At 36.9% G+C, this 24,997-nt stretch overlaps 10 protein-coding genes across 10 annotated transcripts; 3 read left to right on the top strand and 7 right to left on the bottom strand. All coding sequences in view use genetic code 12, as the record gives it.

Moving 5' to 3' along the window:
* Positions 1-1,650: 1,650 nt before the first annotated feature.
* On the top strand, positions 1,651-4,395 carry EMC9 (Emc9p; the record flags this gene model as incomplete). The annotated part of the gene is made up of 1 exon (XM_049324804.1): positions 1,651-4,395. The coding sequence occupies one exon, from the start codon at positions 1,651-1,653 to the stop codon at positions 4,393-4,395; it is 2,745 nt and encodes a 914-aa protein (XP_049179492.1).
* A 166-nt stretch (positions 4,396-4,561) lies between these two features.
* KGF56_003469 (uncharacterized protein) lies at positions 4,562-5,365 on the bottom strand (the record flags this gene model as incomplete). Its single annotated transcript, XM_049324803.1, has 1 exon — positions 4,562-5,365. The coding sequence occupies one exon, from the start codon at positions 5,363-5,365 to the stop codon at positions 4,562-4,564; it is 804 nt and encodes a 267-aa protein (XP_049179491.1).
* Positions 5,366-6,582: 1,217 nt separating this feature from the next.
* Positions 6,583-7,761, top strand: PGA52 (Pga52p; the record flags this gene model as incomplete). Its single annotated transcript, XM_049324802.1, has 1 exon — positions 6,583-7,761. One exon carries the CDS (start codon positions 6,583-6,585, stop codon positions 7,759-7,761), a length of 1,179 nt encoding a protein of 392 aa, XP_049179490.1.
* A 52-nt stretch (positions 7,762-7,813) lies between these two features.
* On the bottom strand, positions 7,814-8,515 carry KGF56_003467 (uncharacterized protein; the record flags this gene model as incomplete). The annotated part of the gene is made up of 1 exon (XM_049324801.1): positions 7,814-8,515. The coding sequence occupies one exon, from the start codon at positions 8,513-8,515 to the stop codon at positions 7,814-7,816; it is 702 nt and encodes a 233-aa protein (XP_049179489.1).
* Positions 8,516-9,207: 692 nt separating this feature from the next.
* Positions 9,208-10,377, bottom strand: KGF56_003466 (uncharacterized protein; the record flags this gene model as incomplete). Its single annotated transcript, XM_049324800.1, has 1 exon — positions 9,208-10,377. The coding sequence occupies one exon, from the start codon at positions 10,375-10,377 to the stop codon at positions 9,208-9,210; it is 1,170 nt and encodes a 389-aa protein (XP_049179488.1).
* A 1,124-nt stretch (positions 10,378-11,501) lies between these two features.
* Positions 11,502-15,748, bottom strand: MPP10 (rRNA-processing protein; the record flags this gene model as incomplete). The annotated part of the gene is made up of 2 exons (XM_049324799.1): positions 11,502-13,436; positions 13,844-15,748. The coding sequence occupies 2 exons, from the start codon at positions 15,746-15,748 to the stop codon at positions 11,502-11,504; spliced, it is 3,840 nt and encodes a 1,279-aa protein (XP_049179487.1).
* Positions 15,749-16,542: 794 nt separating this feature from the next.
* RRN3 (rDNA-binding RNA polymerase I transcriptional factor) lies at positions 16,543-18,832 on the bottom strand (the record flags this gene model as incomplete). The annotated part of the gene is made up of 2 exons (XM_049324798.1): positions 16,543-18,522; positions 18,593-18,832. 2 exons carry the CDS (start codon positions 18,830-18,832, stop codon positions 16,543-16,545), a joined length of 2,220 nt encoding a protein of 739 aa, XP_049179486.1.
* Positions 18,833-19,609: 777 nt separating this feature from the next.
* KGF56_003463 (uncharacterized protein) lies at positions 19,610-20,461 on the top strand (the record flags this gene model as incomplete). Its single annotated transcript, XM_049324796.1, has 1 exon — positions 19,610-20,461. The coding sequence occupies one exon, from the start codon at positions 19,610-19,612 to the stop codon at positions 20,459-20,461; it is 852 nt and encodes a 283-aa protein (XP_049179485.1).
* A 1,623-nt stretch (positions 20,462-22,084) lies between these two features.
* Positions 22,085-22,504, bottom strand: ERG28 (Erg28p; the record flags this gene model as incomplete). Its single annotated transcript, XM_049324795.1, has 1 exon — positions 22,085-22,504. The coding sequence occupies one exon, from the start codon at positions 22,502-22,504 to the stop codon at positions 22,085-22,087; it is 420 nt and encodes a 139-aa protein (XP_049179484.1).
* A 284-nt stretch (positions 22,505-22,788) lies between these two features.
* On the bottom strand, positions 22,789-24,186 carry BCY1 (cAMP-dependent protein kinase regulatory subunit; the record flags this gene model as incomplete). The annotated part of the gene is made up of 1 exon (XM_049324794.1): positions 22,789-24,186. One exon carries the CDS (start codon positions 24,184-24,186, stop codon positions 22,789-22,791), a length of 1,398 nt encoding a protein of 465 aa, XP_049179483.1.
* Positions 24,187-24,997: the final 811 nt, after the last annotated feature.

Below are 24,997 nucleotides of genomic sequence, written 5' to 3'. Positions count from 1 at the left end.
AAGATATCACCTATTATTCAGGAACCACTTGTATAGTCTACAAGTCTCAAAACTGATTAAACCGTAACTGTGTCTAGAACTGGAATTTGTAACAATTTGATACAAAAAAAAAAAAGAAAGCGAATTAGTTTAAAGAAGGCTCAATTACAGAAATTGACTAAATAAAAATAGATTTAGATAGTTTATAAATTGGTTTGTAGAAAAGCAATAGAAGGAAAAGCAATGGAAGGAACATTAATAGATTTAGATAGTTTATGAATTAGTTGGAAAAAGCAATAGAAGGAAATTAATAAAGGAAAGTCAATAAAGAAAAATTAATAGAAGAAAGTCAATAGAGGAAAATTAATAAGGAAAATTAATAAGGAAAATTGATAGCTTTAGAAACTCCCCCCACACAGATTTGAGTGGATTATAATCCACAACAATAACAGTAATTTTTATCAAACTATTTATTCTTAGAGTCTTGAATTGTGTAACCTAAAGACACAGGGCTATTAGAATGTCAACGAGATGTATTAAGCGCAATTTAAGCAATTTAAACGAGAACAATAAAAGTTGTAGAATTTTGAATAAACATTTGCAATCAAGCCCGTGTATAGAGTGACCTTTTTTGATGTCAAGCATGCATAGTGAGGAACATTTTGATTGTATCCGACACTAGCGAGCAAAGCGAGCTAGTGTCTCTAATCAGTGCTGCTCCACTATTGAGCAAAGCGAGCTAGTGTCTCTAATCAGTGCTGCTCCACTATTGAGCAAAGCGAGCTAGTGTCTCTAATCAGTGCTGCTCCACTATCTCGCTTTGGTCGATAGTGTCGTAACAAGCTACAAAATGTTGCTCGATAGTGTCGTAACAAGCTACAAGAGATTCTTCTTACAAGTACAACTCTATCCGTATTCGCATCTTTTCTCTACCCATCATTTACCATCACCTTTACACCAATCACAAACAGGTTTAATGCGTCTCCTCGAATGATAACCAATGCTTTTCTCGCATTGTCCCATTTGTCTTTTCGTTCGCGCTCTAGCTCTGCGCACTTGTCTCTGCTGCGCACAATAAGATTTACATCCTTTGCTTTCCTTTTGATAATTTCGCGCTCTGCACTTTGGTTTCTTGTCTCGTTTCTAAACAATAGTTTCTACACTTTTGAGGTTTCTACGCTCCTTTGCTTCTTATTTGATGGTTGAAAAATCGAATCGTTTAAATCAAAAACGAAAAAAAAAAAAAGCATCTCAAGTTTTTTCAGCTTATATTAATCGTCTTTCTGAATGAACGAATACTGAGCAAGGAAGCTGGTCTATTGAGTTGAAAAGAAGAGAAAAAGAGTGTTGACACAAGGTAATCTCATCTTGAAGAAGCAGAGGAAAAGAAACGGTAAACTAAGCTGGAAGGCAGAGAAACGGTAAACAAAGCTGGAAGGCAGAGAAACGGTAAACAAAGCTGGAAGGCAGAGAAACGGTAAACAAAGCTGGAAGGCAGAGAAACGGTAAACAAAGCTGGATAGGCAGAGAAACGGTAAACTAAGCTGGATAGGCAGAGAAACGGTAATCTAAGCTGGATAGGCAGAGAAACGGTAATCTAAGCTGGATAGGCAGAGGAACGATAAACTAAGCTGGAGAGGCAAAGTCACTTTCCGTTTCTTTCCCTTTCTAATGCATCAATCACCGACAAGTATCAAGAATTCAGGATCAACCATAGTATCCTCCGCCGCCACCTCGTCGTCCACATCTTCGTCATACATAAAATCATCGTTGACTGATACGCATGCTGCTCAAGCTGTATCTATACAACAACAACAACAACAACAACAACTGCTGCTGCTGCTGGTTGAACCGCAACTGCAAAGGTTAAGCAAGACTCGATTGCAACAATTACAATCGATTTCAGCTTCTTCGCAAACTACCTCATATCACCATCACTATTACCACCATTCGAACTTAAAGAGCAACGGGAACGGGAACGGAAACGGAAACGGAAACGGTGTTGAAAAGCTGCTGCACCATTATCAACACCCGACAAATGTAAATGAAATTTTATTTCAACTGAATAGCCAATCCTCAGCTATTGAGCATCACCATCATTACCACCACCATCATCATCATCATTCACCTTCTTCGCCATATTCCTTTTTCCCAACATCATCCAGCTTGAGGGATATCCTTTCCCTTGTGTTTGTCATGCTTGCACTACCACAATCATGCTCTTTGGTTTTCTGCATATTGTACTTGATGCTAGGCTCGGATTTCATGGATGGGAAATTCTTGATTAATTTCTTATTACCTCCTGAACATAAATCTGTTTATAAAGGATTCAAGACTTTATCAATTTCAGTATTGAAATTCACAATCATTGATTCAGTAATCTTTTTAACATTGACCAAAATCATCAAGAAGAAGAATTATTTCAATTACTTCATTTTCTTATCAAAATCAATAGTATCGAGCGAGTTGATCGGTTCATCTTCAATCAATTATATTACGTCCATTTCAAGCAAGAAAATTATGACTAAAGTCCAATATAATGATAAAAGTAAGTTGTTTTTTAATAATAATCTTGTTAATGCCTTTTTTTGCTTTATTATTATCAACTACGTCAATTATTTGTTAAACTGGTTTCACTTTACATCTGTCAATCTGGATTCCACACCTCATACTCATCCCCATCATATAACGTTTTTCCAAATCATCCAGGATAAGATACTACCAGCCAATATAGCATATATCAATACGTTCAATTTCAATGACTTAAAGATACAGGTTTATTTATTTTTATCGATACATATCATTTATCGAGCTATGTTTAGTAGGAAGTCAACTATAATGCAAAATTCAATACCCAATATTGCAGGTGAAGAAGTTACAGTGAATGCCGATCTGAATAGATTGTTAGATATTGAAATCAATATAGACCCAAAAAATAGTTCTATTACAAATTTTCAAAGCAATCGGAACTCAATAGCGTTTAAGAATTTTGAGAACTTCATAGTTTCGCCGTTTCAAAGTAAACTTACAAAACTAAAAAACAGAATGAGAGCATCTTCAGTGTCGAAACCAATTATTGCTTCGAAAAGCACTCCAAGTAACGTTTCTGCTGCTACTACTACTGTTGCATCGGCGACGGCGGCTACAACAGCTACAGCAGCAGCTACAGCAGCAGCAGCAAATACTACTACAACTACAACTACTACAACTACATCATCAACATCATCTGCTACTTCAAGGTCTTTAACAACTACCACAATCTCCCCCAATGTCACCATCATTGAAAACACAATTGTTGTACAGCCATTTTGGTCCATCATTGCTGCTTGTAAAGCCATGTTGAAGAAGTCTTATTTGTTTAATGGAGAGCCAACAAAGAAGAAAAGAAATCAAGTAAAAGCACGTCCAATTGTGCAAAAAGAACTCACACCCATGGCTGTAGTTGCAATTGACTCAAATAAAGTGGTTTTCAAAAATCTAACCCTGAAAATAGTTTTCGAGAATCTTTCCATAAAATTGAACAATATCAACTGGTCATATTTCAAGCATTTCACACATGAAGGTAGTTTCTTCATTGTTATTTATGGATTAACACCACTTTTCCAATATGAAGTAGAAATTTTCAACAATGACGAACTTGTCGACAATTTTCTCGTTAATACAACAAATGGAGAAGACGAGATAAGCAATCAGTCGTTAACAGAAACTTCCTCGTTGATTACATTACAAACATCGCTTGGTTCTACAATGGCCAAAATTGACAGTGTAAAACAAAAGTTAAAAAAGTACAAGAAGGATGAAAACAAAAAAATTGGCGATTTGAAAAACTCAATCGATTTACTAAAGAGCAAAATCTCAAAATATAACAATGCTAAACCGGTGAATGAAAATCGTGTATGTGGGAAAATTAAAGGGTTGAAGCACTCAGTTATACAATTGGAGAACGAAATAGAATGCATCAAAAATGAAATAGCCCAAGTTCAACAAGAAGAGAATCAGCTTCAAGAACAATTTACTATTCAACAAAACTCCCAAAATAAAGAAATTCAGTCATTGGAAAAAGAATATTTTGATCATGAGTCAAAGCTTAAAGATCTCAAGACTCAATTTTCTAAAACAAAACAAGAGTTAAACCAATGCTCCTTAAAACTTCAGAAGCTTCTCATGAAACAAACTTCAAAACAAGAAGAACTTAAACTTATTCAACAAGAATTCAAATATTTGAAAAAGAATGAAATTTTGAACAAGTTTACAAGAAGGATTAAACGGACAGCTGAAAAATTCGAAACTATTTTGCCCAATATTATCCAAGAAACAGAACTTTTGAAAATTGAATGTAGTGAATTGTTAGTCAATTGCAATGGTAACAATAATAGTGATGATGATGAAGAAGATGATGATTATGTACATGTATAAAGGTAAGGAAAGGAAAGGAAAAGAGAAGAAAGGAAAAGAATATTGTACCATAAACTGAATCTGTGGCTGCACTATCTTTGGCAACACACTCTAGCCTTTGTGCCCAACTCTGTTTTCTCCATACCTAATGCAATAGTCATGCAAACACATTTCCAAACTCCATATTTCACTTTCTATGGTCCGCATTTCTAAGGTCTTCCAGTATCCCCTCTCCAATCATATGAAACCCCCTATTGAAGTACAACAACCCACCGGATTTACCTCGGTTTCCGTTGTTTACAATCTGTAACACTTCAACAATCCAAATTTCATGTTGATCAACTTGGAAATTACGCTGACATTTGCATAACATGACCACTTCGGCCTCATTGAGCACAGGAACTTCCACTTTTGCCTCTAACATTTCCAAAAACTTGTAATCTTTATCCAATGTCAAATCGCGAAACGGCAACGTCATTTCGTGAAACACCTCGCCATCCTCCTCCACTTGTGCATCTTCGTCGGGTCTCCATTTCTTGCCCCTGGTGTCTACCTTGACGCCGCGGGCAAAGACTCGACTCAAATAAGCTCCTTGATGTGTAGGCGGCATCAAGTGAAGTGCCAAGTATCCATATTCATGTAAATTAACCGAAGTGTATGATGGTAAATGCAAATTAAATTGGAGTAATGGTCTAGGATAAACGGACAAGGAGCATACTGAGCCAAGTGTCATTCCATGCAACTGTGATCTCGGCAGTAAAGGTAGCGAGGTCGTGGCGGCGGTTGTTGTTGTTTCAGCATCTGGGGTATTACTCATAGGAATTGCTGATGTAAGTATCATTGCTGGAGAAGCCATTCGCGACATGGTTAGTCGAAATTGTTCAGCTACAACATTATGCAGATGGTATGATACACCTATAGTAATAGGCGATTGTCGAACATTTAAAGTGGTAAAGTGTCGTATAAACTGAATGCTTCGGGATACTGTCATGGAAAAAGTGTAAAAAAGCGTATAAAGTGTGTATTTTTGCCCTCTAATGTCGAAATTGGCACCAATAAGTTGTTACCAGTAACTCCGCTGTGCCTTATTTAATTACTCCCATACATTTTTTTTTTTATTTTTCACCTCGTAAACTTTTACGATGAGATACAAGAAGTCACGTGATATATATAGATGGAGAGACAAGCACCAACTCACTACTGGTTAGCAGATCTTCTGATTAACAGATCTTCTGATTAGCGGATCTTCTGATTAGCGGATCTTCTGATTAGCAGATCTTCTGATTAGCAGATCTTCTGATTAGCAAATCTTCTAATTTAGTAATCAATAGAGCTCTACTATAATACTCACTTGCTTTTTTCCCTTCTTCAAACGTATACTTTATATACAAACAACAAATATCAATAGGAGTGGTTGTGTTTTAAAAATAAATAGCTTTTGATACACGTAACGATTGAAAGTAGTTGAGGAACAACACAGTGTCGGTGTAGTCAGTGTGTGTTGCTACTCTCTACATACTGCTCCACTAGAGACCGAAGCGAGCTAGTGTCGCTACTCTCTACTCTCTACATACTGCTCCACTAGCTCGCTTCGCTCCCTAGTGTCGCTACTCTCCCTAGTGTTGCTACTTTCTACATACTGCTCCACTAGCTCGCTTCGCTCCCTGGTGTCGCTACTCTCCCTAGTGTTGCTACTTTCTACATACTGCTCCACTAGCTCGCTTCGCTCGCTAGTGTCGCGATAATCTCTTTGGAAAAATCATTATAATAATCCGTTGAGAACCTTTTCTCATCCCAATTGGGAAAAGTAATTGAAAAAATGACAAATGCGGTAATAATTCCTGGAAAAATAGAAAGATAAACTGAGATCTTTTTGTTCTACTTTCTATTTTATTTATTTTTTTTTTTATTTTTATTTTTATTTTTTTTGCTTTCACCCGCTCATCTTTTTTCGGCTGTGAGATCAAAGAACGCACGATATATTAGTTTGATGTCCTTCCTTTTTAAAAATAGAAATAAACATCAGGGAGAGCAGTTTTAAAGCCTGCATTTATTCTTTGCAATGTCTCTTTATAAATAGTATCATATCCTTTTCCTTTTTAATTGGGATATATATATGTATTCTTCTTCCTTTTTGACAGATATTTTTCTTCCTTCTTGATAAATATTCTTTTCAGTAATTTTAGAGAGAGTGAGAAGTTAATACAAATGTTTCAGGTTATACCATTGATACTCCTTTTATCGTCACCCTCATTGGTGATAGCAAAGGATGCCGTAGAACTACTACAATTTGACAATTTCGGGTACACAGGAGCATACTCTCCAGTTAGCGCTTTAAATGATATATATAGTGATGATTGCTCTTGTCAACTTTCACCAAACCAAGTGACATTTTCAGGTCCAAATACACCTTTAAATGAGGAAGTTAGTGTTCATTTTAGAGGCCCTTTAATATTAAGGAAATTCGCTTCTTATGTCTCTGATGGGTATGTTTATGGTGAGGATTCGTCAGGTAATTGGAATAGAAAAAGTTATTATGATTCAGAAAGCGGTACTAGTGAAAATATCACTTTCCTAACACGTGCTGGGAAAAACTCATCTTGTTTGGGTCTTGGGTTGACATATGCTGATAAAAGTGGTATAAAGGCTGCAAACTCCTCTACTGTGTTGGCCAAGGATTCACTAATCAACTCCAATGATGAGTTTGCCATTTTCACAAATATATCTTGTCAATCATCGGGGTTAAATAACGATTGTGGTGTCTATAGACCAGATATACCGGCATATCATGGATTTTACGGTACAACAAAAATGTTTTTATTTGAGTTTCAAATGCCTAATGAAACACACACTTCACCAGAAATTTCCAATTATAACATGCCTGCTATTTGGTTATTAAATGCACAAATTCCAAGAACTGCTCAATACTCACTAAATGTGAATTGTTCTTGTTGGAGATCTGGTTGTGGGGAATTTGATATCTTTGAGGTCAAGAACAAGACCGAGTATTTGCAATTGTCTTCAACTATACATGATTATCAAGGCACAGCTGATATAGAATCAGGATTAGCAATCAATGACTATATTGAAAGAAACTTGACTGGTACAATGATTGGTGGTGTCACCTTTGATTCGAAAGGAGTCGCTACTGTTTGGGTCTCGAATTCAACGTCCTTTAATGAAACTTTGGCTGCTTCTGATGTCAACTCATGGAATAAAGATGTTGCGGAAGCGCAAACTACTTCATTGGCGTCAGCGTCATTGGCAAGTAAAACAGATGGTGCATCAACAAGTTCATCACATTCAAAGAAGGGTGATGCTTTAGCTTATGAACCTTCAACTTTGATCAATGCAATTGCAGCATTCTTGGCAATGTGGGTAATATAGGCATCATAGATTTTCTTTTATTCGTATTTATCTTCTTTTTTTTTTTCTTTTTCTAACTGTTAAAGTCAATGTACGCAATGATGAGTTGTGACAACTCTGGATGGTTTGCAAACTCGATATACTTATCCTTTTTAAGTCCAAATATTGATTTGTCTATCTTCATATATCCATCTCCCCATTGGCTCAATGACTTGGAAGTGGTAGTAGTAAGTAAAATTCCGTCATTTCCTGTTGGAATCTCTGGTAACTTCTCTGATACCTCCTTAAATAATGAGTCGATTTTCTCCTTATACGAGTTTTCAATCATATCGGTGATATCAGGCGCAAGCTGGCTCTTCATCTGCAAAGACAATCCCAACGTTTCCATACGCAAAGGTTTGAAATGATAAGTCAATTTGGGCTTATCCTTTAGGTATTCAATTAATTGTTTGTTATTCACAATTAGTCGATGAGGCACATCACCTACATCTCGCCCGACAATTGGCGATAAGATGCAGCCATCGTCACTTTTGTCAACTGTCAAATTAATTCCACAACCCAAGGGTAGCACAGTTGTACGAGAATTTGCATAAGTTTGTGTTAACGCTTGTGCAAAAGCATTCGTATCTAGTGCCCTTCTATCGTAATTTTGAGTTTCAATAAATTTGTGTGAATGTTTTCTAGGTATGCCAAATAACCATCGAGATGGGTTTTTCAATAGTGGGCTCTGAAATAGTCGTTTCAATAATTGGTTTGAAGTAGAGGTTGGCGACATTGTGATTTGACAAACTAGTAGCTGTATTGAAGCTGTATAGTAGCTGTATTGTAGCTGTATAGTAGCTGTACACTCTAACAAGGCTCAGATATTAGTCAGTTTTGAAAAATTATCAATATTTCTACTCCATCAAAATAGCCCCAACTCAGTTAGATAAGATGGATGAGCTGGATCTTCAATTTAATTCAAAATTTTAGAGAAACCTACACTAATCAGCTTCCACAAACATCCAATACTATAGAACCTGGCCTCATCGCACCTTATGGAATTTTTCAGATAGAAAAATAAAAAAAAATAATGACGAATCCGAGGATTGAACTCGGGACCTTGATCGTTCTCATAGAAATGTGAAGATCACGTGATAAAACCACTACACTAATTCGCCACTAACTGTACTTAGAAAATTCTAGTCAATTTGTTATTACTACATTGTCCAATCACGTGTTAGTAGTTCATTGCAATTACACGTCTCGCTTTCTTACTTTATCTCCCTTTACCCTTCTTGCCCTTCAAGTGAAATGGCTGATTATGGCTGATTATGGTTGATCACTACTTGTTAAATAAGATTCACTTTAAAGTAATGTGCATTCTATAAATAAAAACCTTTCTCTCTATCATTCTCTCTCTCTCTATAAGCATAACAATAATAATAATAATAATAATAAACATAATAGTAATAATAGCAATAGTAACTAAGATCGCTCATTGATAAAATGAGCAATTGCGTTAAAGCCGTACTTGTTTTTGAAATCTCCAGCAATAGCTCGTTTAGCTCCCTTTTTCGAAGAGTAATCTAATGATTCAACATATACAACACCAGCATGGATTCCACCCGGTTCTGTATGGTATTCAATGTTCCCATTCTTATTCACCATATTATAGAAATCCTCAGAGCTATCTCTTAATACTTCTCGTTCTCCAACAATCATCATTGTATTTCCATTATTTATTGGTTCTACTTTGGCCCAGTGATCTTCCCAAGTAGTATTTGTAAAAGTTAAAAAGTTGTTAATAAATTTGCGATCATTTTTACCTGCATAAAAATCTCCCAAAGTTGTATCCCAGGATACAAGATCTCCCAATGTATTTACACCATGTCTTGTAGGGCGTTTTGGTCTAGTGCATGGTTGCACCCATGGTGCATCCAATATAAGTGCTTTTGGTTGTGGTAAAGAAGAAACACTAAAGTCCAATTTAAACTGAGGATAAGGTTCCAATTGTTGCTTAACTTCTTCTGGATATGCAATAGCTCGCGCTAGTGACAATGACATATGAGCACCTGCTGAGTCCCCTAATAACATAATGTTCTTATACCCAGCTTTGACTAGATTCTTATAACTTGTTAGACATTCGAATAATTGAGTTGGATATTCCTTGTCAAACATGGTTAACGAGTAGTCAACAATCAAAATTGAAGTCTTGGCTGCTGCTTTATTATCAAGAGCGTAATGCAATGCAGTAATAAACACAAATTGTGATTCAAACATATTTAGTAAATAGCCACCACCATGAAAATATATCACCACATTTGTTTCTTCTTTTGGTACTTCAGCTCTATGAATCCAGTAACTGTACTCATCGAATTTAATGCCAAAATTATTCAATTGTTTAGCCAATAAGTTTTTTTTGAATTTCTTGATAATATTTTCAATAGGCTGGTAAACCATTAGTCTCATATCCTCTTTGTGGTAGTTTCCTGCAACATATGACTCAATGGCTAGTAACACATTTTTGTATAAGGAATTCTTAAACTCTATATTTGTTTTTGAATATACAGTGCCAACAGTGTAATATTCCAAGACACATCTTAGAATAGGATAGGGCAAAGTTGCAATCTTGAGAGAGAATTCCAAGCTAAGCATAGTGATGGGAACTAATCTCTTTTAGTAGTAGAGGAAAAAGAAGCAAAGAGTCAAATGAATTGAAAAAAGAACCGTCAAAGAATTGTTAATAAAATTGTTGGTAAAACTGTCAAAGAATTATTAATAAAACTGTCAATTTTGATTGTTGATAAAACTGTCAAAATTGTTGATAAAAAACTTGGGCGGTTCAAGGAAAAGTATGTCAAAGGTGTGTGTCAAAGTGAAGTTATAATGATGAAAACTTGGGCGGTTCAAGGAAATAACAAAGCTATATAAATGAAGATATCCTGAAAAAAAGAAATACTAGAGGCGAGAACCTAGAGCGGAAGCATGTGGAGCCCAAAGTTAAGAGCCATAACGAAATATTCGGAAAGAGAATGCTTGCTTTAGTTAAAGCCATGTTTTTAAAAAAAATGCTTCTCTCCAGCAGGCTTAACTTGTCGGCTTTAAAAAAAACCCAAAAAAGGAAAAAAGAGTAGAAGGAAGAAGGAAGAAGGAAACGTGTAAAAGCAGGGAAGCGTGTAAAAGAAGGGAAGCGTGTAAAAGCGCTACACCTTAACTCAATTTGTCTCGAAATTATCAAACTGAAATTTAAATCTATTATTATATTGAAATTTGAATCTATTATCATACTTTACATTTTAAAGCTAAAGATAATATTATTTCTATTACTTCGTTTTGAGCCCAGTCGGTTTTCGTGCGCTCGGCACAAAATGAGAAAAATTTCCCGCACGTATTTAAGAAAGACGCGAATTCAAAAATCCATCGGATTTAAAAAAAAAACGGTCACAGTAATTCCAATTTAAAGATTTCTCGCTTCCTGGCTTTATTTATCGGAATCAATGGATTTAAATACAGATTAGGGAAAAGAAAAATATATATATATATACAAAGAGACACAAGGGGCTTGTGAGCGCGAATAAAAAGACGCCATTATGCGTGAGCACCATATATTTCTCAAGCTCGTTAATATATTCCTCCTCTACAAAACATATATACATATATAAGGTAATGTTGCCAATTCTATAATTTGAAGTTGGTGTTTGTGGATCAATTTGAGATTAATGTGGTGTAGGTCAATTCTTTTTAGTCTTGTTTGTAGGTCAATTGTTTGTAGGCCAATTTCATAATTTAAAGTTGGTTGGTGTTTGTGAAGCAATTGTCCTCTTCAAGTTTCCTTGAATATCTCTTAGCTCGCCCTTTTTACCGATAATTGTAACATTCTTTGCTTTAGATAAGGTATCGGTAACTTGATTATTTTTTATTTTCTTTTCCCCATCAGATTTAGGTTCTTGCAAAGTTCTTTGTCTCTTAAATTCTTCTCTTTGCTTAAAGTTTTTCATTTTTTTCCTCTTGTTGGCTCTTCTAAGCCTTTGTTTTTCATCACGATTTATTTCACTTTTTGAATAAGAAAGCCCAGATTTAAACTGTACTTCCGATTTCCACTGGGATCGCGGGTCATCACTAAAACCTTTCGCAGTCGCCGCCACTGCCGCGTCATCGCCGATTTTGTATATTTCTTGAGGCGCTAGTCTCGACTCGCTTGAAACGTTTAAAGGTTGTGCATCTTCCATACTAATAAGAGGAGCACTAGCATCAGTAACTTTGATTTCGATATCTTTAACTTGATGCGGTTTGGGAATAAAATGAGCCGAACAAAGTGCGTCGAGTTTGTGTGTAACCATTGTAAATAATTCACTAATCTCCTCGTGCTGTTTTTTTTCCTCCTCATTCAATGCGTCTCTTTGTGCATCTACTTGGTTGTATTCATCCTCATAAAGCTCAGCTAGTGATCTTGCCGATTTTTGTTCTGAAACCTCCACTTGTGGACCTTTGTGAAATTTAGACAAATCCTGGATTATTCTTCGAGGTAGGTCATTAAAATCATCGTTTTTAATCCTCTTTCTAATTAAATCCTCGATAGTTTCAGTTACCTCTTGAGTGATTGTAGGTACTGGTTTCGCTGTTCGGTCAAATGTTATTTCGTTTTCTTCTAAAAGCGACTCCTTTGGCCTCTCGTTCGATGTTACCTCACCTTTTAACGTCCATTTTTTCTCAGCAATCAACTCTGCCTCTAACTTGGCTATCTCTTTTTGTAATTCTCGCTGCTGCTTTTCAAATGTGGAGAGATTTTCACTAGTTTTTTTACCTTCATCCTTGTCCTCTTCTTCTGCAAACAAATCAAGTCTCACTGAGTCAATTGCTTTCTCATAATCCTCATCAGCAAAATCTTCAATCTCTTCTCCTTCTCCTTCTCCTTCTTCTGATTCCTTACTTTGCTGTTTCTTCCCCTTTCTATTCCCAGGCTTTTCGTAAAAATCATCGTAATAATCCATTTGCTCTTCTTCTTCATCATCCTCACTTTCGCCACTTAGACTTGCAAAATAATCAATCTCTTCTGAAGCATTTCCACTGTCTTCTTCATTTTCTAATGCAAGAACGTGTTTCTTGTATTGGTCAATATCGAAAAATCCATCATTAAGCCCAAATGCATCCTTTTTATGGTCTAGCTCGTTCTCCTCTGAGTCAGTGCCCAATTTTTCATTTTCTTCTTCTTCCTCCTCCTCTTCTTCTTCTTCATCTTCCTCTTCCTCTTCCTCTTCCACTTCCTCTTCCTCTTCCGCCACCTCCTCTTCCACTTCCTCTTCCTCTTCCGCCACCTCCTCTTCTTCTTCTCCTCCTTTCACCACCACCTCTTCTTCTTCTTCTTCTCCCCCTTCTCCTTCCTCCTCCTCTTCATCTTCCTCTTCCTCATCTCCCTCTTCATCTTCCACCTCCCCGATTTGGGCCCGCATTTTCGGAATTTCATCACGCAACAACCTCTTTCCTATCCCATCAAGCACAATCTTTGTTTGGCCAAAAACTTGTGTTGAGTCTAATCCATCTATATATACCTCATCCAACACTGAATACTTTGAAACTAATGGACTAATTATTGATTTAGTCAATTCATTAAACAAATTAACATTGGATTTAGTTTCCCCAGACTGAGGACTTCGAAGCTTAAAAATATCCTGTGGATTTTTTAGTAGATTCTGTAAAAAATCTTGACTCATTACCTGATAAAGAGGGCTCTTTGACCTGTTTCTACTTGCTAATTGATGGGTAAATTACATGCTCTAAGAAACCAAATTTTTCATTCTTGTGCGATGCGATGCGATGTGATGCGATGCGATGAGATAGGCGATGTCGCAAAAAACTGCGTGTCGCAAAAAAGAAAGAAAAAGAGACAAATTTGCGATAAAGATATTGTCTACTACTACTTTCTATAAACTTATACCCCCTGGCCCACTAAATCATTCCTGTTTTAATCTACTTCTGCCTTGCTGCCGAATACTATGGTAATAATCCTCCATATACTTTTCCTTGCTTCTATAATGGGCAAAATTACAACGTAAAAGAATGAAAGGAATAGCCAGATAATTATTATTATGACAACTCCATATAAAAAGTTGGCGCTGAAAACATATGGTGAAGCACCTAATGGAATTGGGATAACAAGTGTGAAAACAATTGCAAGAAGAGCAACAAGACCACAATATTTTTTAAACTGATGATCCAAATGTTTATGGTCGATTACTGCGTTTAAATCCATATCTAAGTCAGAATCTTGAGAAACCGATTCGATTTCAACTTGTTTCAATTCATCTTGTTTGTCTATTGATTTCAAATCTTTGTCACTAGCGCCGCTACTGCCGTTGTCGTTGTTGACGTTGAAGCTGATGCTGATGCTGTTACTGTTACTGTTACCGCTGCTTTCTACAGGTTCAATTTGATCCTTTTCTGTTTTTGAACTAGTCAAACTTGTCCTGTTTCTCGTCTCTTCAAAATCAAAATTAGCTGGCCAAATCAAAGATGCAGTGATTGAGATTATTCCACCCATTAATAATGCAGTGACATTACCCGTAAATGATACCCATTGCTGCGACAAATTCACAACATTGATCTCCCCCAAATAAGCTTTGCAAGTGACCAACCACGCGATAATGGCAAGAACCATGCCACCAACAGCACCACCAACAGCGCCTATTTTGTTTAAATCTTTCCACACGAATGATAATGCAATTGGAAAAACTCCAGCTCCTGTTGCACAGCCTAAAAAGTTGAATAGCCAGCCCATCGATATATGAGCAGCTCCATAGAAAATTGAAGCTAAGCAAGATGAAAAAATGGCCCATCCAAAAACACTAATCTTTGCAACTTTAACAACTTGATGTGGAGTAGCGTCTGGTTTGATGTAGCGTTTGTAAATATCATACGATATTAAAGTTGACGTACCGATTAACTCCCCCGAGAATGATGAAGTAACTGAAAAGAAAATCATAACTAATATCATAGCTGATCCCGAATTGCCCATCAAGTATATTGCCGCAGCTACTGGCGGCAAGCCTTCGCCAACTTCGGATTCTGATAGAGTTGGGAAATCAGGATACACGGTTAATGCTTTTGCTGCGAGTCCCAAGCTAGCCCCCATTGCAAATGGAATGACAAACCAACATATGGACGCAAAAAAGTACGCTCTTGAGGTAATTCTTGGATCTGCTGCAACTGCTCTTGACAAGTATGCTTGATCGTTAACCACTAATCCAAATCCAGTAATGATACTGATCACCGCAAAGATTGCACCTTGCTGTGATCTGAACGTGAGGTATGATCCATGGTAATTCTCTTCAACTGGTGGCAAGGACTCTAGCAACTCCCACATTTTCTTTGGAGATCCAATTTTATCATTTCCAAAATATACCTCCAACATGAAAACAACAATGAATAATAAAATAATACATGTGTGAGTTGCATCTGATATAAATGTTGCTCTTAGCCCTCCAAAGCTAACATAGACAGCACAACCAAATGGTATTAAGAACAACGCAGCATATTGACTTACACCGGTAACAGCATTGAAGACAGCAGAGCCACCGAGTAAGATGCATGAACTAACTATAGCATTGCATACAAAACCACACCAAAGGAAGCTCAAGTGACCAGCTTTGCCGAACCTGAAAAATGCCATCTCGGGAAACGTGGTGACTAAATTTGCATTTTTCTTGATTTTTGAGGAAACAACAGAAAACACACTAACTTGTAGTAAACCACCAATTGCATACCAGTAACTTCCACTAATGCCGATATCATAACTTTTCACAGCTGATTCCAATAAGGTTAAACTCCAAGTCCAGTTGGATAATATGCCACTTAACAATAACCCAAATCCAACAGATCTACTTCCTGATACAAACTCGTCTACTTTTTTTGAACTATATTTACTATACTTATTTTGTATAAAAGTAATGTAGTTCATTACTATAGCGAAGAATGCACCGCCCCCCACTATCAAACCATAGCCTGCTCCCTGTGATAATGATGGCTCCATCTTGGAAACTGATGAGTTTTTTGGGGGAAAAACAGAATAAGAAGAAAGAAGATAAATAAAGAGGAAAGAAGAGTTTTTTTGGTAAGATGTTTGTTATCTTTAAAAGACAAGTCATTTCAAGTTACTCAACAAACTTCTCCGCCTGATAAGTGTCTTGTCTGTGAGCCATAGCTTTCTACTTCATCTTTTTTTTTTCCCCATCCAATTAGAGTTCACTCCCGTTCCGACAGAGACGAAATTCCGAGCGTAGTTGCAATTTTTCCTAATTTGTTTTGTTCCTATCTTTCTTCCGTTGCATGGTTTAGACTTTTGATCTTTCACAGTTGGAAATTAATTGCGTCAATAACAGCAATTTTGGCAACTGTGGCTAAATCCGGGTTTTATGTCAAAAAAAAAAGAAATGCGGCTAAAACCGTTTTTTTTTGACATATAACCGGAAAAATAACAATTGGTTACACATAAACAAGAGAATAGATAAGAGAATAGACAAACAAGAGACTAAATAAGAGAATAGATAAGAGAATAGTGTTGGCCATTTTTTTCATATTGGGACGTGGATCAATTGCATCTAGTTTTCCAACTACTCATTTGCAAACTACTCACTGATGTTCGCAAGTGCTCCTATCCCTTCCCGCTCCCTTTCCCTACTATTTAGCAAACTCAATAAAGTCTCTGTGCAAAAACATGAGAGAGTGTATGTTTGCCTCTACTTGTTTCTTGATTGTCTTTGATGTTATCTATTGCGTCGCTGTTATTTAATAATTGTTCTATTCCTACTCTTCCTACTCTTACTCCTACTCCTCTTCTTCCTCTTCTTCCTCGCTGCTACTGTCTTCCTCGTCTTCCTCGCTACTGCTGTCGTCATCATCCTCTTCTTCCTCCTCCTCCTCCTCCTCCTCCTCCTCCTCGTCATCCTCCTCCTCGTCATCGTCATCATCCATATGACTTCCAGAACCACTATCCTCATCATCCTCTTCTTCAGGATTAACCTCTGACCATTCAACAAAATTCTTGCTAACAATTTTATTGCTCATTGGTAGAACAAGCGGGTCAAAGGGAAAATACGCTTCTAGGTCCAAGAACTCTTGTTTTTGTTTAAAGTTCCCCACAGCAGAGGGTAAAGTCACGGATGCATCAGTTTGTAAAAATCTTTCTCTTTTGTTATGTTCAATTATTGAATAACAGTAGCACACATTCAATTTCGTCGCCAATTTCGCAAAAATGTAAACTACTGTTTCATCGCAAAATTTCAATGGATTGAATTTGGCAATAATCACTCGTTGGAAGAATTTGTCTAGATCGCATTCCCATTCTGAGTCAGAAACGGCGTTTGAACTAGATTCCTGTTTGCGAAGTATTTCATGCCTAAAACAAAAAATGTACAATAGTGCTTGAAATGCGGAGTAAAATAATTTAAACCTCTCCATCCCGCCAGTAGCTCGAGGTTGTTGCTGTTGGTTTGACCTGCTGACATCATTAGATTCCATATCCAAGGTTTCTTTTTCCCTCTCGATTATATACTTATTCAACCAACCCATCAAGTAACTGACGATGAATACAATCTGATGACGAGACAACTTCCTTGCTCTAGCAATGTATGATGAAAGATACTGCATTGCTTTCAACCTCTTTTCTACAATTTCGTTTGGATTAAACGCCACATCAATGAGAAGAACCAAAAAGGAATCAGCTAATTCCTGTTGGTACTGTGTAATGTGAAATAATAGAAACTGAATCAGTTTGGTAAAATGCGTAGGCAAAATGTGACTTTTGAACAAAGAATTTATAGTGTTGAAAAGAGTGACCCCCTTACCTTCATTGATTTCTTTTTCTGTGAAGGATTCGGAAGTACTGGTTAATAATAAATGAACTATATTGTCTAGCTTCGACGATAAAATCTTGATGTTTTGCGTAGAGTTAGTTGGATCTACCCATTCTATCTCGCCCTCACTATTCTCGTCCAAAGAATCGTTATCATCTACCTTTTTAGCCATCTCTTCTCCACCTTCACCATTGCCTTTATTCTTTTTCGCTTCTTGTTCTTCTTCTTCTTCTTCTTCTTCTTCCTCTTCTTCTTCCTCTTCTTCTTCTTCTTCTTCTTCTTTTTCCTCCTCTTCTTGGAAATCATCAAGCAACTCAGCATCATCATCCCTGCTCGAAATCAATTGCTCTATTTCGTCATTATCTAAATCGTCCAACTCATTTTGTAACTCCACATCTAGCTTAATACAACACTCAATAATTAGCTGCCACACACTGAATTGTAACTCGGGGCTATATGTAACTACTTTCATCAAGTTCTGCACGTAACAAACCACTTCCGAGGTTGAAGATGAAAGATGATGGGGGAAATTACTTTGCAAAATCTGAGGAATGGAATTGATACTTGTTGGAATAAACTTAAGGATCTTGCGTAACACAACGTGATGACCAAACATTGAATCTTGATTTGGATCAAATTCGGCAAATTCTTGTACTATTTTGTTCAAAACCTCACTCAAAAATTTGGGCAAAGTACTTATCAACACGGTGAGGAAATGCGAATACAAGTCAACAAAGTTGGCGTATTCTTCTCTCTCAACGTTTTTCAAAGCCAACCACTTATATCGAAGAATGGCCAAGATCAAACTGTTGCATGCTCGGTTATCTAATTTTGATGTATTATGTATAAGTGCTTTTAACACTATACGAAAATGAGGAAGGGATATACTATCTGGACTTGTTATAGGTAGGATTATCTTGTCGGTCAAAGTGTCTATTTGCAACGAATCACCCTAAACATGAGAACAGTTAGTATGGTTACGAAAATGAAAAATGAAAAATGAAAAATGTTCCTTTACATACCTTCTCCAAACAGGAAAATGCAGATTTGACGTATTGGTAATATGCTTTGTCGGAGAGCTCTTCATCTGGTCCTCTCCCAATAGTTGTTGCTGCTGTTGCTGTTGCTGTTGTTGTTGTTGTTGTTGCTATAATCCTCGATGGTAATTTTTCACTTTTTGGCCTTTTTATCCGTATCTCGTCTATTGGAGTGGTATCCACTTCAACGTCTCTCTTTCTACTAATAGGATCGTGTAGTGACATTTTAGAACTAGTCTCATATAGTTTGGTATGTTTGTGCCTGTGTACTTGCCTGGCTGTACGTATATACGTTACTTCAATGATCAAAAGGAAAGGGGATTTGCAATGTATGATAAATTTGAGAAGAGAAGAGCTGAAAAAAAAAAAAAAAAATTTATCCCTTTAAGCCTCATTTATTTCCTAATTTGGAGTATGCATAGAAAAAGTTCAGAGATGGCGATGCCACACAAAAAGTTTGACGGTAAATGACTACGACTAATGAGACAACACCACAATTAGTGGAAACAACACCATAGTTTATAAACTATGGTGTTGATGCAATCAAACCCGTGTGTGCTAACTACAGTGTTTAAATATTGTGGTGCTACAGTGTTTGCAAAATAGAAATGAATCGTGTATTGCCAATTGCTAATTCTAATGTAGACAGAAAGTGGATTTAAATAGTTGACCAGTTGTATCACCTTCAAACCAACTCTGTGCCACGGATTTGGTTCCACTTGTGAATGGACGTTTCCTCTATAGATGTTGAGTTGAGATGTTGTTATTGTTTGTTTGTTTGTTTGTTTGTTTGTTTTTCACATAGTGTTTGTAACAAAGTATATCCTGTTATAGATAGAGGATATGTAGTAGTGCCATATGGTAGCATTGTATGCTCTTACAGGTTGGTTCTATATTATCATATGGTAGCGCTATATCTTTTCATGAAAACTTTCTTTTGTGAGCCATTTGCAAGGGGGTCTGGTCCATTTTCCTTGTTGTTCCTTCTTTATCATACAACAAATGTCGTTAGTAAATGCAACACGATTACGCTCCAAAGTGCTACTAAATATATCAGATATACTTGCGAGAAAGATTGACTCGGAATTCGGGGTTTTACTCGGGTTTGAGGATAACCGGGACTTGGTGGCTTTAACATCTTTTGAAATTGTTTCCGATGGGGTTTCTATAGATTACGAGTACCTATACAAGAGGTACAACCAGCTAAAACTCGTCTATCTACAATGCTCAATTATAGGGATATATCATATAAAAGATGGTTCAAGAGACCCCAATTCAGCCACAATCGCCATGTGTCAGCAAATTCAACAATTTTGTCAAAGCTATGATATTCAAATTGAAACTCCCTTCATAAGTATCATTTATAACAAGGGCATCGAGACGAATGACTTACCTTTTCATGCATACTTGACGAAAGCCGCTGTTTTGACGCCTATAGTTACAGTTGTTGATTTGAGCGAAACAGAAATCATAGCAGCCTCTACTATTGAAAATAATAAAAACTACTATATTGCCGATGGAAAAAAGCAGACAGATGAACTCGACATACGAAAACATATTGAACAAGTGTCAAAGACTCTAAAGACGTTGAATGAAAAAATGAGCGAATCCACTCAAGTCTCAATTTCTGACATAACATCAAAAGATCATTTATCAAAGATAATTGAACCCAACAAAAACCTAGTTGAGATTTCAAACAGATTGAATCAGCTTCGAAAGGCACACCAAGATCCAGCTACAGAGATTGCCAAAATATTGAAACTACAATCTACTCAATTGGCATTGTTGACAGAGCAAAAGATGGTATTAGAAATTGCACAGAGCCAGTCGGCAAAATTTTGGAGACCAAAGTAAAAAGAAAAAGAATACAACAAGGGGAAAACACAAAAAAAAACAATGGAAAAATGTGTGGGTGAGGGAGGAGAGGGAGAGGAGTGGATGCGAGTTTCAACTATGCTTGTGAGCTAGTTATGAAATGCATGTACGCGTCAAACCATATCATTGTGTGCTCTACTAGCTCGCATTGCTCGATAGTGTCAGATATATGTAAGAGAATGAAAAAAAAAAAAGGAAAGATAAGGATATCACACTCTTTCCCCCTCTCCATTGGAGTAGTAGAACTTGGTGAAAATCTTGTGCTGGAAATTAAAACTAATCTCTCCCCAGTAAATCCTTCTTACTAAATCAATCTCACACGATTAATACGGAAGTTTAGAGTGTAGCCGCACGCGCGCAGGCGATGGGTCCCTCAGTAGTATTGAAGAGAAATATTGGATGTTGAGTAAAGAAAAAAAAAAGTGCAAAAAAATATTGACACCTACGCGATTCGAACGCGTGCATCTTACGATACTAGAAACCTCAACAGCTCGTTAAAGCTGTAAGAACTTTTTGATGGTTCTTGAGTCTAGCGCCTTAGACCAACTCGGCCAAAGTGTCCTTGCTTGTTAACTTAATAACAAAAGAAAAATATTGACACCTACGCGATTCGAACGCGTGCATCTTACGATACTAGAAACCTCAACAGCTCGTTAAAGCTGTAAGAACTTTTTGATGGTTCTTGAGTCTAGCGCCTTAGACCAACTCGGCCAAAGTGTCTTTTCTTGTTACTTTGCTGACAATATGAAGTTGACACTAGACAAATATATTTCACGTGATGTAATAAAACTATTAAGCTCTCTACTTAAAGTCTATAGTTATTCACATTCACAAATATTGAAGAAATATAAAAAAAAAAACGATTTGACAATATAGAGTAGGAAAGATAGTATGGACATGACTGTGTAAACCCAGTTTATCTTTGGTGCCTTTTAGCTGCATAGCACTCACTACTACTTGATATTCTGTACACATTCATTGTGTTCCATATATTACTATAATGCCACTAAGTCGTAGCTTGCGTCTCTTTTTTGGATTTTTTTGATATAGTCAGCCCTGAGTTCTTGGTAGTATCTTTTAATCTAAGCATAAGAGCAAACATTCAGGTTGTTCTTTTGTTTACGTTCTTGATGACAAGTTCTTAATTTTTTTTTTTTTTTTTTTGCAGCAATTCTTTGCATGAATTTGGATACAAAAGTTTTACGCCATGTTCTATACTGACACTTTTTATGCTTGATTGGAAAATGCTCTCCTTTTATTCCATGCATGAAAAGTCACAAATAGACTACAAAGGGCTCAAGAAATATTAGATCAATCATCAAGGTCCATGGCACTGGGTTGAGTAAGAAAAGAATTGAAGCAGAAACGTACATTATATATACTCTCTACATTTGCGCCTAAACATTATCAAAATCTCACTCACTCACTCACCTACTCACTTATTCACCTACTCACTCTTCTTTTTTTTCTTTTCAGTTAAACATCTGACACTACGACTGATCTTTTTTTTTTTTTTTTAATTATAAGCTTGGTCACTTCAAAGAGAAGTGAAAAGTTTATAGTATGTATGGACCTTTTCTTTTCTTGTTCACCTCTACTTCGTTAAAACAGATAGAAGTCCTTGTAATACCACATCCAACCCAAACTCACACTACTAACAACCAATGGTCCAGCCAAACCTTTACCCAATTTGGTAGTACCATAGATCAACCACTCAGTCAAGAAATGCCAAGCAGCAATAACAAAAGTCAATTGAGTCAACTGATAAATTTGTGGTTGCGTGATATTATAAGCTCCATATAATCTAACCAATGAGGTTATCAATGTCCACGTACCAAAAGTTCTTGCTGACAAATTGGTAACTTGTTGTGGTTTGTTATTGTAAACTCTCTTGGTTAACGATAAATCTTTTTGGTACGATTGCACTGAGTTGAAAATTGAGACTATTGAAATAAATAAGAGCCAATAGGGAAGCTTACCCCCTCTCGTATATGGAAGGATGGATTCTATTCCAATTGGCATGGTTCTATGATACTAGTGCTTGTGTCCCAAGAGGATCAATTGAGTAAAAAGGTGGAATTGGGGAATCGGATGAGGAAATAGATTATAGTGCAATTTTTTTTATTCTCGCTACGATCGCGTTCACAGTATAGGAAGGTGCGTGAGTGAAGAAAAAATTTGTTTTTATAAGAAAGAGAAACAAAGAAAGAAAGAAAGCAAGCGTAACAATGTAAGGGTCAATATCAACGAATCTAGGAATTGATATATATATATATATATTTAATGATAGTTATAAAAGTGATTGATCAAGCCGTTGGGTCTTGAATCTTTGTAGGATCTCTATCCTTCAATACATCGACTACTGGTCCCAAAAGTCTCTGGAAACCAGATTTTCCTAATGTTGCTACAATGACATTATTTGTAGCTGTCACCGTGGCTTGTCTCGGCATTTCTTTGAGCAACGCGAGTTCACCGAAATAATCTCCCTTGGTTAATTTTTTGATATCGCCTAGTTTCTTATTAGAAACTTGACAAGTACCGCTCTCAATCAAGTAAAAATTTTCGCCTTGTTCACCCTCTCTCACAATAACATCACCTTCTTTATACATTTCTGTGCTTAAAGCGTCGGCTAATTTGGAGAGCTCGTGTTCACTCAACGATTTGAAAATGTCGATACTCTTGAGGAAATCCTCATACATCAACCTTCTATTGAAAGTTCCCTCTAGTAAGATTCGGCGGAAAGTTAATCTGTCCAATGCCCAGAGTGTGACATCGGTAGCTGCAATGGCTGTTGCGGCTCTCGGGGAGTTATACATCAATGCCAACTCGCCAAATGAGGAACCATCACTACCGGAATTAACTTTAGCATTATTGACGTAAAAGTCAACAGTTCCTGATTCTATTATGTAAAAAAAATCCCCTTCATCGCCTTGCGTGATTATTACAGAGTCCTTTTTAAAGTGTTTGGTTTGTAATGCAGAAATAACCGTTTTTTTGGAGTTCTCGTCCAATTGTTTGAAGAGGAAATTATTCTGAAAATTCTTAGCCAAGTTCTCTTCTTCTGTCAAAGATAAGTTATTCTGAGGAGGTTTCCAACTCTCTGTCTTTAATTTTGCTGGATTTAATGCCTCTGCAGAAACAGAGGTTCTCCTATTAGCATTGAAACTTATCGGGATTTTCTGGAAGGAGCTTGTGTTGATTTGTTGCGATTGTGGTTGTGGTTGTGGTTGCGATTGTGATTGTGATTGTGAAAGCGACCTTGATGGTTTTGATGATGGGTTTTGAGAATCCATCTCTTCTTTAGTAGGTGGCGCCTGCTCACTGCCTTCAAGATCGAAATTAGATTTAAACATACTATTGTCATCACCACCACCAACAGCATGAGATTTTTCTCCAACCAATACGTTCTCGTTATGAGTCAGATGTGGGTCCTTCAACACAAACGGTGATTTGAAACTTGGTTCTCTGTCACTCGTAGAATTGGACGAGTTTGTTTGAGCATTGATAGTGTCAACAGAGGGGAATAAGTTTATGCCTGCTGCTTGGGCTTTTGCATTTTGTGACCACAAGTAACTTCTTTGTCCTTGCAATTTATTGTTGAAGTAATTAGCGCAAAATTGTAAGACATCTTGAGGATTTTTTGCCAAAATCTCCTTTTGCAATTGAAACAATTCTTCTGATACAAGAGAGTTATTGTGGGACATTGAATTGATATATGAAGGGAGAAATAGGTGAAGGGACTTGCTAGGGGACTTGCTTAAGGACTTGCTTAAGGACTTGCTTGGGGTGACTTGCTTGGTGACTTCCTCGGGGGGTATTAAAAACTGATGATATGGGCGATTGAGTTACACCAGCTTCTATTGCGAAAAAATCAATGAATCAGAAATACGGACTATTCCAGTATTTAATGCTGATCAGTTAATTGCTTGCTCGAAAAGTCACTTGCTAGGTTAATTGCTCGATAGGTCTATCCTCGATAGGCTAATTGCTCAATAAGTCTATCCTCGGTAGGTCAAGTGCTCTATAAGTCACTTGCTAGATTAATTGCTCAATAAGTCAATCCTTGCTAGGTATGCTCAATAAGTTAATCCTTGCTAGGTATGCTCGATAAGTTAATCCTTGCTAGATATGCTCTATAAGTTAATCCTTGCTAGATATGCTCGATAAGTCAATCCTTGCTATAGGTTTGGGACGGGGGCGGTAGGGTATAACTCAATCCTTACTAGGTTGGGGCTCAATCCTTGCTAGGTTGGGGGGGGGGGGGGGGGGGGCTCTATACATTTCTCCTCCTGCCATCACTTTGTGATAATTTTCGACACGCTTTACACGACCCTCTTGCTCTTGTCGCAGAATGCATTTACATTTAAGACATTGCCTTAAACGCGCGACATTGAGAGTTGGTAAAAAGGACACGATCCCTTATAAGTTGACACGTCACAATTTTGTTTTCTTTTTCTTTTTTTTTTTTTTTTTTTTTTTTTTTTTCTTTTTTCTTTTTTTTGTTTTTTTTTTTTT

The sequence above is a fragment of the Candida oxycetoniae genome (assembly GCF_023343755.2).
Source record: "Candida oxycetoniae strain CBS 10844 chromosome Unknown scaffold37, whole genome shotgun sequence".
NCBI lineage: Eukaryota > Fungi > Ascomycota > Pichiomycetes > Serinales > Debaryomycetaceae > Lodderomyces > Lodderomyces oxycetoniae.
This window is presented reverse-complemented; position numbering and strand designations above follow the sequence as displayed.